Source organism: Hibiscus syriacus, unplaced genomic scaffold, assembly GCF_006381635.1.
Source record: "Hibiscus syriacus cultivar Baekdansim isolate YM2019G1 unplaced genomic scaffold, ASM638163v2 tig00110783_pilon, whole genome shotgun sequence".
Lineage (NCBI taxonomy): Eukaryota > Viridiplantae > Streptophyta > Magnoliopsida > Malvales > Malvaceae > Hibiscus > Hibiscus syriacus.
Genome location: NW_024062861.1, coordinates 1,299,167 through 1,317,168, shown reverse-complemented (window position 1 = coordinate 1,317,168; position 18,002 = coordinate 1,299,167). Strand labels below are relative to the sequence as shown.

Sequence of the window (18,002 nt, the reverse complement as noted above, 5' to 3'; positions counted from 1 at the left end):
TGAATGTGACATAATATAATGAGCCTGCAAGAGATGGAACTGGAGATGGTCCCCATACATCAGTATGAACCAACTCTAACTTTTCAGCCTTGGGTGTCTTGTAACACCCCCAACCCGTATCCGACCCGGATACGAGTCCGAAGTTTCACATTGACTTTTCAAACCTTGACTCTTAAGAAAAATCCTGGGAAATTTAAAACTTTATTTAAATCAAAATAAAGACTTTATCAGAGTGCTCGTACTTAATGACTTATTACATGCCAACACTTTATACATAACCAAATTCATACTTTGTCAAATATTTCTGATCTGATCTTTTGGTAAGGAAAACTGACCTGTCTTGCTCCGTATCACTCCTTACTCTTCTCGAAACCTACGTGTGAAACAATCACACGCTAAGTCGAAGACTTAGTGAGGCATACCAACTTATAATGCACTTTAAAACATATATTGATACATGCATGTTCTGTTCTATCATGTTATAGCAATTCCATGCATTTTCATATCGTATAAAATCATATCAGATTAATTGCAGTAATACATACATACACATAATTCATCATTAACAGTTTATCATATAATCACATACTTTTTCAATCAAACACTATACACACAACATCATATCATTTCTATAGCATTTATCATACCACTAACATATATTGTTCATATCTCTGGATTAGCCCATGTACATATGTGAGAACTATCGATATGTGAGTCTATAGAGATTGTACACTAATGCTGTCACCACAGCTCGTATAATTGCACCGAAGTGCCGCGTAGAATTGCACCGTAGTGCCATATAATGATGTCCATAAGGACCACATAGAATTCCTTACGAATCATATACATATACTAGGGATCAAGTATGTGTCTTTCCAGACTTCACACATGTTCCAAAGAATATACATATCCCGAAGGACCGCGTAGAATTGCACCGTAGTGCCATATAATGATGTCCATAAGGACCACATAGAATTCCTTAAGAATCATATACATATGCTAGGGATCATATATGTGTCTCATCAGACTTCACACATGTTCCAAAGAATATATATATATCCCGAAGGACCGCGTAGACCCTCGACTCTTGGCATGCCAACTATACCCCTAGCTCTCATGACACATAACATGGGCGTTATCATTTATTTCATTTCAAATATTCACATAAACTTGTAATTCACTTTCACATATCACGTATCACATAGCTTCTTTTCATATGATCACATAGTCACGTAGTTCACTTACACGTAGATCATTTCCATATAATTCACATGCCACATATGTCAGTTTTCATATAATTTCTATCATTTCTCACCCAATCACCTTTATTCATGTAAACATACTTATCATATCTTGTTCACATAAGATCATATACTTCATATAATATATCGAAACACCTAGAACACTTTCACGTAGCTTATAGTCATAAGTCTTATCTCATAACATATACTTGTTTTCACATATATATTTCATATCATTTCTTATACCATCACATAATTCATTTAACATACATAACATATTATGTAACATAATAGAAATACCTATAAGTCATATCACTTAGAGCACATATATACTTATAGTCACATTGCTTATATCTTAATCTTATGCCTTCTCTTAGACATATATATATTCACATGTTCAGGTAATCCACCATTTCATCACATAATTATGTATTCATATAACTCATTTCATTTCATTTCATATCTATCTATATATATATATCCTCAAGATTTATCCTAATATAAATCATATAGCACTCTTATAATTCATATTCATATTCATCTAGGGCAGACTTTTAAACACATCTCACTTCTATTATTTCTATATATATATATAATCTAATCTGTTTACTTAATTCAATTTCATACAACTCCTATAATCTTCTCATATAGCTTCATAAATTTCTATCATACAACCCATGTGTTATAGTTTTATTTAAACATATGAATCTTTCCCATCTAGCTTATCTTATATGTTCATCTTATCATTTATGTTCAAATCTCCTAGTTAGTGTACTATTCTCACTTCATCCTATAGATCAATATTATCTAGTTTATTTCACTTATCATTTAATAATATAATTATATTTTACTATGATCACATAGCTTATATCTCATATAATTCATAACCTTTCTTATGTAATCACTTATACTTTATCACCTAACACATAAAAGAACAGATCAATCCATATAATCAAGCATACAATACTTTATCACCTAACACATAAAAGAACAGATCAATCATATAATCAAGCATACATACATGCATATTCAACTCATGCCTTTAATCATGCATTCATGTGTGTAACACTTAAGGAAATAGACTCATCGCAAGTCTTATTCCCATCGCACATCATATACTATTGAATATGCACTCACTTGGCCTCACTAGTCAATTCCAATCTCTTATCTTTCCCCTTGATCGATCTTACTTGTCAATGGTTCCGGAACTCGTTTAAGCTCTGAATCTACATAATTATACATTTTAAGGCAATTATTAGATACCTACACCTTGTAATTTGATACTAGCAACTTAAACGAACTTATTAAACCCATATTCCCAATTTTCCTTTAGGGGGAATCGGTTCCCTACTATGGGGGTATCGATTCCCTAATGACATTCTGGAAATGTTGTTCGTTTGAAGGGGTATCGGTTCCCCTTGAATGGGTACCGATTCCCCTTGCCCAGAAATCATATTTTCAACCCGAAAATTACTTCATTTCCACTCAAACACTTCATATATCATCCCCTTTTCATTCTTAACTCTAGTACACATACTTAAACCAATCTATATTCATTTATTTCATCTTAAACCTCAAAATCCTATCTTCCATATGAGATTCAAAAATCATACCAAATTTTCAATGTGTTCTAATTCCAATTCTAACACTTCATACTTCTTAATTAGATTGATGACAAGTCAAATTCATCCATAAAACTTCAACAACCATACCATATCAAAATTTCATCTTAAAACTCATATTGCAAATTCCTTCATAATTCCTTTATCTTCTTGTTTAAATCCCATATAAGCTTTCCTTAAGCTTATTTAATACCCAAAGAATCAAAACTAAGCTTAAAACTTAAGAATTAACCAACTGAAATTAAACTTACCTTTGCCTTGCTCTCCCACGTATGAAGAAGAAGAAAGGAGCAGAGAACTCTGGATGCTTCTCAAATTTCTCACGTTTATATTACCTTAAAAAAATTATAAAAATCTTTCTGGTCAAATGACCATAATACCCTTAATTTCCTTTAATAATTACCAAATAACCTTCAATATATATTCAAATAATCATTAAATTCTTTCATTCTTCTACTTTAGTCACCAAATTCTGAAACTTTACAATTTGGTCACTAACCCGGTATTGAGGATGTTATATGTCTTACCAATCTTTGCAAAGCTGACTTTCTTTTGTTTGCCAAAGATGCAATCCTCGCATAGTCCGACATCTACACTCTTTAGATCCGATATCTTCCCTTTTGATAAAAGTGTCTTCATCCCTTTCTCGCTCTTATGGCCAAGCCTTTGGTGCCATAGGTTTGATTTTCCATCAGCATATGTTATTACAATGATATTCTCTAAATTTGAGGTTATATAGAGAGTACCAATTTTCTTACCACAAGCAATGATGAGTGCTCCTTTGGTAATCTTCCATTCACAGCCTGAAAATGTTGTGTTATATCCTTCTCCATCAAGCTGTCCTATAAAAATCAAATTTCTTTTGAGGCCAGAAATATGTCTCACTCCTTTCAGCGTCCAGGTGGTCTGGTTTGGCAACTTTAATCGGATGTCTCCTTTTTCGACGATCTTCAAGGTTTCATCATCAGCTAGATGAACACTCCCAAAATCACCACTAACATAGTTCTCCATGATTTCTCGGCATGGGGTGGAGTGGAAACATGCCCCTGAATCCAAGATCCATGATTCAATCGGACTGTTGACACTTAGAATCATGGCATCACCTGTCTCCTCTGTCACGTTGGCAGATTCATGTGCGCCGGTATTTTTCTTCGGTGCTCGGCAATCTTTTTTAAAATGACCCTTCTTGCCGCAGTTATAATAGGTAAAATCTTTCTTTCCCATTCTTGATTTTCCCATTCTGGATTTGGATCTGCCATGATTTGAATTTCTTTCTGAAGTTCTCCCTCTGGACTCCGTGTGCAAGGCTGAGGAGGTTGATGTTTCACCCGATTCTCTTCGTCGAATTTCTTCGCTCAGTACCAGATCTCAAACATCGTCGAATTTCAATTTACTATTTCCTGACGAGCTGCTAACTGCTGTAACAGTAGCATTCCAACTGTCTGGTAAAAATGATAAGAGAATTAAAGCTCGAACTTTATCATCGAATTCAATTTCTACGGAACTCAACTGGGTTGTGATTGTGTTGAGTTCATTTAGATGTTGAGCCACCGATACCCCTTCCGCCATCCGCAAATTGAATAATCGCCTCATCAAGTGAACTTTGTTTGAGGCCGATAGCTTCTCATACATACTGAGAGAGCCGCCATAAGACCTGTCGTGGTCTTTTCCTTTGCTATGTTGAAAGCAACATTGCGGGATAACGTCAGTCGGATAACTCCGAGGGCTTGTCTGTCGAGAAGAGCTCAGTCTTCATTCTTCATGCCCTCTGGTTGCTTTCCTGAGAGGGGTTGATATAGATTTTTCTGGTACAGAAAATCTTCAATCTGCATCTTCCAAAAGCCAAAGTCCGCACCATCAAACTTTTCAATTTTCACATTCCCTTCGTCTACAGCCATCGCTCCCACTCGAATCTGGCTTCGTTTGGATCGTTTCTGACAATTCTTGCAAACTACCGTGTATTAAAACACATCCATCGATAAATTTGTATCGCCGACAAAATTTCACTATTCACGAAATTCACTAATCACGTGAATAGTAACCTCGTAAAAAATTGACAAAATTCACAACAAAAATCTCTGATTACCAGTTGTTGGGAAATAACCGAGTAAACAAGTAATTTTCCTATAACCAGATTTGTGAGAATGCGAAATAAAAGCGGAAAAATAATACCCGAAATTGATAACGGAGTTCAACCAATTTGCTTACGTCTCCGGACTGCTGTAGATCTTTTACTAAGAGAAAAAATTTACATGTGTTTACAAAACACTCACTACTCACAAGAAAGCTCTCTAGTATTGGGAGAAAGAAATGATTTTTGGGATGATTTTGAAGCTAAATGAGCTAGGCTATTTATAGTTGAAGCTTAGGGATTAATCTTGTAAATACCCTAAAATATAAACCAATTTGGTAATTATCCCTTTACCAAATGTCAACAAAACCTGCTATTTAATTTCCAATATTTCGATGCATTTAAAGCACCACCGAAAACAACCAAAAAATTAGTTCAATTATCAACATTTGTTGGCCACCGTTTTCCTTTCCATGACTTTTCAACAATTTTGTTAGCCACCATTTTCCTTTCATTGATTTTCAACACATAGCTCGAAAGTACTGCTCCATGCCCCAAAGAAAATTCTCTACTTCTTGTGTCGGCCTCGTCTCCTTAAACTTCTCTGGCTTAGGAACATCGACTCGGCTTTTGGATGACCCAATCAACATGCCATTACTCATAGCGACCTTGTACAAGAATAGTTCACCCTTGATCTCCTCGAGCTCTTTCTTTAGACTTGTTACCATGATTTTAATAGCATCGTCTCGTTGGTTCATCTTCTTATCCATCTCATTGTTAAGTCCTTGCATCTCATCCTTGATTTCATTTACCTTGGACTTTAACTCATCAAGGCGTGAATCCACAATATCGTGGGTATCCTTGGTCTCCTCCTCGAATTCCTCAAGCTTGGTAATCCTCTTCTCCAAGAATGCAATGGCTTCCTTTAAGCTGGGAATCTTCTTCAAAACACGGGTCTCAATTCCCTCAAATATTAAAACTTCACATTGATTTTGGGGTTCCATCTCTCTTCCATACTAGTTCAAGGTTAGAATCTCTTTAGCGGTTCATACGGTCTTAGATGTTTCTCGATTAATTTAAGCACTTAAATCAACCTTGAAATTTAAATGAAAGTAATTAGATTAACGCAGAAACAAAAATAAAGGAAGGAAAATACCACACAAAAAAAGAATGGAGTGAATGATAGGTTTTATTCCTCAAAAGTGAATGAACGAATAAAGTGAGGGAAAATCTATTTATAGTTGAAAAATCACAATTCGAAACTATAGCAGTATATTGTAAATCCTATCACGTTCACACAATGTTGATTACAAATTAATACGAAAGCGTCTCAACTTCTACATAGTCCACCCAGTTAGAATAAACAATTTTAATTCTATAACCATTAGAGAATTTTAATCACAATACATAATTTGGTTACTAAACCTTATGCCTTTATATAGTTTAGGATAAAATTGGAATGTGCAAAAAGTTTGAGGGCCAATTTAGAATTAATGTCATAGTTTGGGGATGAAATTGAAATATTCAAAAGTTTAAGGGCTAATTTAGAATGATAGTCATAGTTTAGGGATGAAATTAAAATACTTAAAAATATAGGGACCAATTTAAAATAAAAGTCATATTTTGAGGACATATTATACAATTAATTCTTTTAAATATATAAATCCATTTTAACTCAAATCATATTCTATAGATAAATATCTATTTTAAAATAGAACATTCTCATACAAATTATAAGGGTAAACTACACATTTATGACCCCAACTATCACTTTTGTTCTATTTTAGTCACATAAATATTTTTTCAAAAAAATCATACATAACATTTAGTTTTTGTTTTATTTTGGTCATCTTCTATAAAAAAATTAATAGAACTATTGATGTATCACCATAAGGTAATATCACATTATCATTGGAAAAAAAATAAAAAAATGCCACATTGATAGTTCTTTTAATTTTTAACAATGGGTGACAAAAATAAAATCAAAACATATTATGTATGATTTTAAAAACAACTCCATAATTCGGAAACCATGTTGATAGACTGTTACAACAATTGTCTTGCCTTGTTTCGTAGCCATAGATTTTAGCAACGGTGCTACATGAAGGACAGACGCCAACTCTAGTCCTGATGCCGGTTCATCAAGCAAAAGAACAGTCGGGTCATGAACTAGATCGAACGTTTCTCCCCACTTGAAATCCCACGATTTGATTCGTCACCAATTCTAACATTGGCAACATGTTGTAGTCCAAGCTCTTGGAGTAATTCTTTTATTCTGATTGCGGCCATGCCGTGGTTATCGTGCAACCTGAGACGAGCGTTGTACATGAGAGTTTCTTGAACGGTTAAAAGCGGTCATCTTGTGTAACATAACCCGATACCCCTCGAAAGTGGCCAGGATCTAGTGCTTTTTTATTCTACATCTTCAAGGTTTTCTGCCCTAAGCAGCTTCAAGGTTGTGACGATGTGTGTGTCCAGCTGGGATTATAAATATTCTCTTTTTAAGCTGAACATGTTGGAAAAGGAAAAGGGAAGGGAATAAAGCTTTTCCTAAACGCATCTACAACTCAAATCAGAGCCTGTTGTAAAAGGAAAGAAATCTTTTAGAAGCATATTGGCAATGGCATCTCCTTTTCCTTTATGCTTTTCTGCTTTCCCTAAATTCCTTCTCCATGCTCTCTATTTATAACACCTCTTTCTAACTCCTATAAGCGGTAGAGGTGGCTTCAATGGAGGTAATCTTCCATCTTTCTCAACTTCTTTTTCTTCTCATTCTGAACTCGGTTTATTCATTCATATATACAAATATTTTTCTTATTTTTTCTGTTTTCCGAAATCGCTTAGCTCGTGTTCTACTTTTCATTTAAACAAATGAAATTTAGTATTTTATCAATCATGTCTATTCATTCATTCATCTATACATAAAAAAAACATAAGAAGAATAATGGGGAATCAGTCTTAATCAAATAAGGAAAGAATTAAACAAAATTAAATCATAAATAAATTTCTTCATTCCTTCCTTGTAAGTTACCTCTAAATTACTACTGATTGGTTGGTTATTTAGGCCAACCTATCTCATTAAATGAGTTTTTTTTTTTATAAAATATACAAATGGTCCTCTTACTATATGATATTGTTTTATTGATACACCCAACTATTAAAATTACAAAATATTGACTCAAAGGCCAAAAGGAATATGAGAGCATGTTTATAATATTTCATTATTTATTGTCATAAGTGTATTTGTAGTAACATCCCTCTAAATTGACGTGATGTGCAAAGAATTAGACAGAATTTAAGATTCTAATGCTATTTTGATGATGCATTCTTGGGAATGGTGCTGATGTTGTTACTTTGATTATTGTTTTCTTGAAACCAACGCGGCGGAAGGAATGCCAAAACGCAGATCACTCTTTCTTTTAACTGTTCATTTTGTGTGAAATGTTTCATTTTTTATTCTCCTGAAGTTAAAGAAAGAAAAGGTAAGAGTCAAAGTGAAAGCTTTTCGATTAATTGATCTGCAGCAAATGGGTTATTGCCCTTGTTTTGGTTGGATCAAAGGCAAGAAACTGAAGAGTGATGACAAGAAAGAACATAGCAGAAAATGCAAGCCTCAATCGTCTTCTGGTATGTTTTCTTTGCCTTGATCTTCATTCCATTTGCTTTGTTATATCAGTTTTTTGTCAGGCTTTTCCATGGAATACAATTTGCTGAACTTAAGGGTTTAAGATTTTAATGTTTAGTTGGGATGAAGTTTTGGGGTTTGTGATAGATGGATGTTGTTTGCTTATACTAAATCTTTCTTTTAAAACTCATTGGAGATGTTTGATGGAAACTGGTTAATAAGATTCTTTGGATCCATAGTTTCAAAGATTTTATGAAATTTGATGTTAATCATAGTGGAATGATATGGCTTAACAAAAACAGGAGTTGGTTCAGTAGGATCAAAAAGCATTGGAGGCTTAAGGAGGGAATCACCTGCTGCAATTGATGAACCTAACGAGGGAAACAGGGCTCACACTTTCAACTATCAACAACTAGCAAGTGCAACAGGAAATTTCAGCAAAGAATCCTTGATAGGGCAAGGTGGATTTGGGGCTGTTTACAAGGGACAATTAGAAAGTACTGGTCAGGTACATTCTTCTTTGCCTGCAACTTTTCCCCCTATATTTCCTTCTTAATCACATGCACTATGGTTATTAGCAGGTTGTAGCTGTTAAGCAACTCGATAAGACAGGGCTTCAAGGGGAGAAGGAATTCCTTGTGGAAGTTCTCATGCTTTCTCTTTTGCGTCACCATAATCTTGTCAGTTTGATTGGTTATTGTGCCGAAGGCGATCAACGCCTTCTTGTATATGAATACATGCAGCAGGGATCCTTGGAAGATCACCTCCATTGTAATATCTTCACATCCTCTTGTTTCAATACCCTTTTTTTCCCTTCTTTTCCTACAAATGACACCCTTGTTTCTGCATCTTTTGAGAAATTTAAATACATAAACAATGGCTTTTTTTGTTGTTGCAGATCTTACACCTGATCAGAAACCTTTGGATTGGAACACAAGAATGGCAATTGCTGCTGGTGCAGCCAGAGGCCTGGAATATCTTCACACTGAAGCTAACCCCCCTGTTATATATAGAGACTTAAAATCATCTAACATACTTTTAGGGGAAGGATTCATCCCCAAACTCTCTGATTTCGGGCTTGCAAAATTCGGTCCAAGTGGGGATAAATCTTATGTTTCCACCAGGATCATGGGAACCCATGGTTACTGTGCCCCAGAGTACCTCACCAGTGGAAAATTGACTACGAAGTCTGACATCTTTAGTTTTGGTGTAGTCCTATTGGAGCTGATTACTGGACGTAAAGCTCACGATGACAGCCGTCCTCGTGAAGAACGACTACTTGTTGATTGGGTAATACTTTGATCATTCAAAACTGTTTTACTCACTTGACATGATATAGAAAGAAGCCATTAGATTGATTTGGTTCACCTTGTGAAAATTTTGCAGGCACGACCGATGTTAAGAGATGGAATGAACATTTCGAACTTAGCTGATCCATTGCTGAGAGGTCAGTTCTCCAAGTCAACGATGAAGAAGGCTGTAGAGGTGGCCTTGCTATGCATCCAAGAGAACGCAAATTGCAGACCCTGTATCAGAGATATAGTGCTTGCTCTTGATTACTTGACTTCGCATCCATATGAAGCTGCTAAAAGGGTTAGTATGAACGAGTCTCCCAAGGAAACAAGCATGCTGTTAGACAGGGAACGAGCTGTTGCGGAGGCCAAGATGTGGGGTCAGAGTTTGAGACATAAAAGACTACACACTGCAGAAAAGGCTTTGGATGCATCGGACGAGTAAAGGCTTACTTCTTTTTCTATTGCTTTTAAAACTTGTACAAAGAAAAGTTGCAAACATGGAATATTTGTATATCTAGCTCAAAGCAGCAATTAATTTTCATTTGCCCCTGATTTTTTTTTATCATTTTAGCCCCTAAAGTTCTACTTTAGGACAAAAAGTTCTCTATATAGATGAAAACCACTAGTTAACACACGATTAATGCTCCAAAATATGAGTATTTTTAAACTCAAAATAAAACGGTAAGGTCTAAAATACTTGAGAAAAAAAGAATAAAGGACAAAGTGATTATTTTGTCAAGGGGGTCTTTTTATCTTAAATTGAAATGTTAGGGGCTAATTTTGGTATTATGCCAAATATATATCTATTCTTTTTTACTTTTATTTTATTGTCTACATTTCTAAGAATGAAATTTGAATATTCTTTGCATTACACCTAATACTTAATTTCTTTTTTAAATTAATGGTAAAGTACACAAATGGTTGGTGATCATTTTGTAATATTTAATAGTTGAGGAATTCAACAAAATAATATATTATAGTTGGGGGACTATTTGTGTGCTTTATCCTAAAATTAATTAGAATTAAAATTTTGATTAAATAATTTAAAGAAAATATTAAATAAGAAACCTTAGCTGTTAAAGGGGTATCATTAGCTGCTGATATTCAATTCTTCGTCAACTTTGTCTATAGATTGTACATGTAGCATTAGCAAGTAACAGTTGAAATCAAAATTGATTTTTGATATTCAAGCTTCATTCAGTATTTAAATTTGTTAAAGAATGAAGTTTCCTGATAAGGAAAATAATGAAACTATTTGTTAGGTAAAGAAATTTAATCGTAATGCAATGCTACTCAAGAAGAAGAAGAAAAAACCCCACAAATGAACCCAAGCCACTGTCCCCTTTCCTCTACTTTTTGTTTGAAAAAGCTCACGCCTTGTCACCGATCCCTCCATTACTCACTATTACTCTGTTAACTCGCCCTACCTTGACTCAGTACGACCATGGCTTTCCATTTCTCTGCTTAAAACCTTCGTCCTTTTTATATCCCAAATATTTTATTTGTTATTCTCATAGTGAAAAGAGCGAGTAAAAGAGAGAGATGTCTGTGGTGCCACCTCCCCAGCGATCGGATCTGGGTTTCATGGGCGGCGGGTCGGGTGATTTACGGGTTTACCAATCTTGGAAAGGCAGCAATGTAAGCTTTTCCTGTTTTTTCTCTCCCCTTTTTAGCCTTCAAAATCCTTCATTTCCCTCTCTCTATCCTATTTTTATAGTAATTTTCATTACTAGTAATAATTAAAAAGACGATATTTTTGTCCGGGAGTTTTGCAAGGCATTAAACTTTTTTCATTGTTTGCAGATATTTTTATTTCAGGGGAGGTTTATATTTGGGCCAGATGTAAGATCATTAGGCCTGACTATTTTACTTATAGTAGTTCCAGTCTCCATTTTCTGTGTGTTTGTTGCCAGGAAATTGATGGATAACTTTTCTTATCATTTGGGTACTTCAATTATGATTGTTGCTGTTGTCTTCACTCTCTATGTAAGTCTCTTTTACATTTTCATGTTTGAATCAGTTAACATCTTTTGAAAACTTTTATTACTTGTTATGAAGAGTATGGTATTATGGCGAGGAGGAATTTCTGGGGGAATTATCTTTCCTTTTAACATTTTCCCCATCAAGTGTTAGTTCATGGTGTTTACCATTTTTAAGATTGGTCCCTTTTGTTGCTGGCTAGATGTATTGAGTATTGACTTGAATTTGTAATTTCCTATGATCGATCATAGCTTATTCGATCTCTTTTCCTCCGTTTGTGTGTTCTCATGGCTGTTTAGTATAGCATTAATAGTGGGATTGCAGTATCGATCAGGATTGCATTTATGAATATTACAAGAGTGTCATGGAATTTTAGCATATAAAGTAAATAAGATTGTGCCATTTTCAATTCTACAATGTTTTGGAAGATCCAAGTGGTGTCTTACATGTACGAAACAAAAATTCCCCATGGTGTTTAGAGATTTTGTCAGGCATTTATTAGAGTTTTGGAGAATTTATGTGATTTCTCTAGGACAGATCTTGAAGCTCATACATGTGCTTGTTTCTTATTTCAGGATTTAGTTCTTCTATTGCTAACATCTGGAAGAGATCCTGGTATAATTCCACGCAATGCAAACCCTCCAGAGCCTGAAAGTTTTGATGGAAACACGGATGTTGGGGCTGGTCAAACTCCACAGTTACGATTGTCACGCATTAAAGAAGTGGAGGTCAATGGAACCACCGTGAAGATCAAATATTGTGACACTTGCATGCTTTATAGGCCTCCTCGCTGCTCACACTGTTCAATCTGCAATAACTGTGTAGAGAGATTTGATCACCACTGCCCTTGGGTTGGGCAATGTATTGGACTGGTATGTCACCTTTTTCTTTAGGCTGCATTGATATGAAGCCTAAACCATGGTCTTCCTGTCCTTGTAGGAACTTAATTAGCGTATACTCGTTTATGGCTGCAAAATTTTCATATTACAAATGATGAAAATTGAAATTGCTGTGAAATGTGATGTTTTCCTGCTTTCCACTTTCTTGCACTGTTACTCATCTCATGTTTTTTTCTTGTTTGTAGCGAAATTATCGGTTCTTCTTCATGTTTGTCTTCTCAACAACCCTTCTGTGTATATACGTTTTTGCATTCTGTTGGGTCTACATTAGAAGGATCATGGAGACAGAGGAGACAACAATTTGGAGAGCAATGATTGAAACACCAGCTTCCATTGTTTTAATAGTTTACACTTTCATCGCAATGTGGTTTGTCGGTGGCTTGAGTGCCTTCCATTTGTATCTGATCAGTACAAATCAAGTAAGCCACTCATCCTTCTCTTGTCATAATAATGTTGCAGAGTCTGATAATATATTGGTGCAGTAGTTCAGTTTTAGATCAATGTAACACTGTGTCATGCTTTCACAGACAACATATGAGAATTTCAGATATCGATATGATCGTAGAGCAAACCCTTATAACAAAGGAGTGGTTGAGAACTTCAAGGTGATATTTTGCTCCAGCATTCCAGTATCCAGGAACAACTTCAGGGAAAAGGTGCCCAGGGAACCTGTGTTACCAACACGACCAGGTGATTTTATGAGTCCGAATATGGGGAAGACCGTGGATGACATAGAAATGGGTAGGAAGACAGTGTGGGGTGATATTGGTGCCGGCACCGATCATTGTGAAGGGAAACTCGCAAGTGACCGAGTAAATGTGAAGGAGGGTGAATTAGGAGAATTATCTCTAGATATTAGAACTACAGTAGATGATGCAGGGGGTATACATCCCTGGCGATCTAGTTGGGGTAGAAAAAGTGGTCGATGGGAAATGTCACCCGAAGTTCTTGCTTTGGCAGCTAGGATGAGCGAACCAATTCGAGCTGTTGGAACTAGCAGTAGCAACAATTTGACAACCGAAAACCGGCAAACATGACGGATGATGTGATATTGGCTGTACTACTGGGACATTTTGTTTTTGGGGTTTGGCATGGTGTTTAAAAAAGTGTTGGTTTGAGGAAGCAGTGTGTTGTATCTGATATGAGAGTGAGGCTTCTTCAATTTTGACTTAATTGTATTTGTTGTGGAACTTGTTGGTATCTACTAATTGTAGTCAGCTTGTGGATGTGTCTCATATGGCAGGTTTTAGATTCAGATATAGCTACTCTGTCAGTACTTGAAAATACATTTATGTTAAATCTATGTAGACCATTATTTCTTAATTAACACCCCACTAATACCAAATTAAATCATTAATTTTATGCTTTGTTATGTCAATTTTGATTTTGATTAAAGGAAACACAACTAGAGGTTCCAGATTCAAGCACCAGAAACCGTAAAAGTGTTTGAACTTTTATTGTCAAAAGATTAAGAATCTTGAGAATAAATACTACTTGTAATCATCTTAGATTAATAAAAATTGTTATAAAACAATGGCAAGTGTGCTTATAGTTGATGTCTTATACACTAATTTTATGTATATATTATGTACTTATTGATTTAGTAGGACAAAGAATGCTCGTGCGTTTTGGAACTTAAAGTATGATGTTCATTCTCTTAAGCATATGAACATGAAAATTGAATGCCTATATATATTTTTCATTGTGCAGTAGGTGTTTAAAGGTATTTAGGAGTTTTAAAATATCGTAAAATCTACACAAATTATACATTTTGAGCTGAAGGTACTTACTACCTCTTCAATTTAATCGAATTTTAGAAACTTTGAAGTTGAAAAATGTATTGATAGGCAGAGTATCAATACTCAAAACTAAGTATAGATATCAAATTACAAGGTATCAATATTTTAAAATAAATATTATATTTTAGAAAATTTGAACCTGAAAAAGATATCGATACCTTTATAAGATATCAATACGAGACCTAGGGTGATGATATCTTAAAACTAATATCAAAACATATTTACTATTTTAATGTATTTGTGGATTGTAATTTTGGAGTTTAGACTTTGAAATTATTTCGTAAACTCTTTGATATTTTTTTTGTTAGATTTATTAATTTTGTTTATATTAAACTCTATATAGTATTAATAGATTTTACCTATAGTTAAGAAAATAACGTAAAAGTTTCAATGAACTTAACGAGCAACGAGAAAAAAAAAATTTTAACGAGCATGAGTTGAGCACTTTCCAACTCACTTGATAAGCGCCCCTATTTTTAATGAAAATTATTTAAATAACTAAAGTTCACTTTAAATATATTTTAGTCACTTATTTTTGCATTGCGGTTATAATTCAAATGTCCAAATGGTATTTAATCCTAATATATATTCGGGGGCTTTAATAGGTATCCAAAATCATGATACCCTTCTAACTCTTATTGAGTTTATTTATGAATGAATTAGCAATCTCATTCTCCTCTGGCTCTTCTTCTTTCTTGTTGAAGCTTCACTTATGCTCCAAGCCAAATGTATGGCGTTTCCACTCTCAAAATCCTCAAAAAGAAATTCCTTTATAGCTCAAATAACGCTCAGGGTTTTCGCTGCCGCTTTCACATTGGCTGCAATCTGTGTTATGACCACAAGCTCCCAGTCCATCCTTCTTCTTGGTTTCAATATTAATGCTCACTACAGCGACTCATCTGCTTTGAGGTAAACAAACAAGAATTTCTTTCGTTTATGGATGAGTCACTAATTAGACTTAAAACCCCATTTTTGGTACAGGTTTTTACTTGTGACGGACTCTATTGTATGCGCTTTCTCTGTACTTTCGGTGCTCTTTGTTTACGGGTTGAGCCGGTTAGGATCAGATGTGAAGTATCAATTCTGTGTGTTTCTGCATGACATGGTAATGGGATTGTTGGTTGACATGTGGTTTTGGTGGAAGTGAAGCAACTTGTGTTATTGAATTGCAGGTAATTATGGGGTTGGCGATATCTGGATGTGCAGCGGCGACGGCGGTGGGTTATATCAGTAGATATGGGGAAGACAAAATGGGTTGGATGGCAGTGTGCAACCATGTGGGAAAGCTTTGCAATCGGATGATGATATCTATGGTGTTCTCTTACTTGGCTTTCTTTTCTTATTTTGCTCTTTCTTTAATGTCCGGCAACAAACTCATGTATGAGTAGCAAGACCGTGAAAGACAGGCAAGCGTCGGGTTGGTTAGTTGATTGGGATTGGGATTGTAATTCCTATTATTATATTCACATCAGAATTTCTTAAATGATTAATACAAAAATAAGTGTTCAAAGTATATTCAAAGTTAATTTTAAATGTTTAAAGTATTTGTAATATCCTCCACACCGGGTTAGTGGTTAAATTGTGAGATTTAAAAATTCAGTAATCTAATTGGATAAATTAAAAAGTCTAAAGAATTGATTGATATGTTTGTTGTAGGATCCATTAGCAAAGAATGAGGAATTAAAGGGGTAAATAAGTCTTTTAACAAGGAAAATAAATAAATCTTAGTTGGTGATATTTATTTCCACGTGGAAGCTATTGGAGAGAACCAAAGTTTTCAGATTTCTCTTCTTCTTCATTCTTCTTCTTCTCTGTGGGACCAAGCTAAAGGTGAGTTTTCTTGTTAATCAAATTCTTGATGAATTTAAGGTTGCTTATTGATCATTAGATGATAACTAAGCTTAAGGAAAGCTTAGGTTATCTTAAAACCATAAGATGATGGGGTTAGGAAGGATTAAAGAAAGGAAGTAGAAAAGTAAAATCTTGGATTAGAGTTCATAATAAGAATTAGAAGTGGGATTTGACTTGTCATCAAGCTAATTAAAGGATATGAAGTGTAAAGATTTGATTTAGAACATGTTGGAAATTGAGTGAAATTCTTAAATTTTATATGGAGAATTGGATTTCTAAGTTTTAAAGGTATCGAATGGATAATAATTAGTTTAACTAAGTGTATGCAAGTTAGGGATATAAAAGGAGGTGAAATATAAAGTGTAGAGAAGATTATAAAGAGATTTTCGTGCTTAAAATGACATTTATGGGCTATGTGCGTCGATGCACATTCAATGTGCACCGATGCATTAAGAATAAATCCCAGAAATTGTTCAAGGTGTATCGATGCACATGAAGTGCATCGATGCACTCTTTTAAAATACAAACATCGAATGCCATCAGTGCATCGATGCATAAGGAGTGCATCGATGCACCCCCTTAAATATAAACATCGAATAGGGTTTATGCATCGATGCATGGTGTGGTGCATCGATGCATACCTTCATTAAAAGATGAAAATGGCTTTTCTTTTAGCCCAAGAAATGATAGTTTAGAATACATTAATTAGTATACTGACTAGCATCAATGAATTACTCTGTAGATACCGAGCCTAAACAAGTTCCAGAACAATTGCCTCGTATGATCGATCGAGGAAAAAGCAAGGAAATATAGGTGAGTGCATATGCATAGCATGAATATAGTATTCTATTCAGTTCTAGACTTGTGATAAGTCTAGATTCAATATTTTGATACATGATCGCATTTCATATTATGATACATGACATGAATTCATATTATATGCATTAAGTGACATGAATATGCAGGAAAGGTTATATAAGTTATGTGATAAAGTGATGGAACATGATATGTTTATGTGATAAAGGTATGAAAATTATGTTTCTATACAATATAAATTATGGGAATGGTGAAAGCCCATGTTATGTAGATGAGAACTATAGGTATAGTTGGCATGCCAAGAGTAGAGGGTCTACGCGGTCCTTCGGGACATATATGTATTCTTTGGAACATGTGTGAGGTCTTTTAAGAACATACTTGATCCTTGGCATATGTATATGATTCTTAAGGAAATTTTCTACGTAGTCCTTAGGGACAATCTTATATGGCACTACGGTGCAATTCTACGCTGCACATCGGTGCAATTCTACGTGGCACTTCGGTACATTTATACGAGCTGTGGTGACATCATAGTGCACAACCTCACAGTACTCACATACCTTAGGTTCTCAGTATGGTATCATGGGCCAATAATCTTATTAATATGAATTTATGAATGTTAATATATTATGCTTACAGGTAAAGAACATGGTGATATAAACTGCATGGTTAAGCATTTGATTTCGTCTCATTCCATTTAATTATGGCATTTCCATTACATTTCTGTGTTATCATTATTATTATATTGCCTCACTAAGTCAATGACTTAGCGTGTGAGTGTTTCACACGTAGGATCCGAGAAA

General features: G+C 34.8%; 3 protein-coding genes across 3 annotated transcripts; all 3 read left to right on the top strand.

Annotated features, from left to right (window-relative positions):
* The first annotated feature begins 8,360 nt into the window (after positions 1 to 8,360).
* On the top strand, positions 8,361 to 10,361 carry LOC120140360 (serine/threonine-protein kinase PBS1-like). Its single transcript, XM_039155349.1, has 5 exons — positions 8,361 to 8,561; positions 8,862 to 9,067; positions 9,141 to 9,330; positions 9,458 to 9,849; positions 9,946 to 10,361. The coding sequence occupies exons 1-5, from the start codon at positions 8,462 to 8,464 to the stop codon at positions 10,294 to 10,296; spliced, it is 1,239 nt and encodes a 412-aa protein (XP_039011280.1). The 5' UTR covers positions 8,361 to 8,461; the 3' UTR covers positions 10,297 to 10,361.
* An 818-nt stretch (positions 10,362 to 11,179) lies between these two features.
* On the top strand, positions 11,180 to 13,961 carry LOC120140359 (probable protein S-acyltransferase 7). The gene is made up of 5 exons (XM_039155348.1): positions 11,180 to 11,492; positions 11,658 to 11,840; positions 12,410 to 12,706; positions 12,919 to 13,152; positions 13,261 to 13,961. Exons 1-5 carry the CDS (start codon positions 11,397 to 11,399, stop codon positions 13,768 to 13,770), a joined length of 1,320 nt encoding a protein of 439 aa, XP_039011279.1. The 5' UTR covers positions 11,180 to 11,396; the 3' UTR covers positions 13,771 to 13,961.
* A 1,274-nt stretch (positions 13,962 to 15,235) lies between these two features.
* Positions 15,236 to 16,015, top strand: LOC120140361 (CASP-like protein 1F2). The gene is made up of 3 exons (XM_039155350.1): positions 15,236 to 15,441; positions 15,514 to 15,637; positions 15,705 to 16,015. The coding sequence occupies exons 1-3, from the start codon at positions 15,245 to 15,247 to the stop codon at positions 15,918 to 15,920; spliced, it is 537 nt and encodes a 178-aa protein (XP_039011281.1). The 5' UTR covers positions 15,236 to 15,244; the 3' UTR covers positions 15,921 to 16,015.
* Positions 16,016 to 18,002: the final 1,987 nt, after the last annotated feature.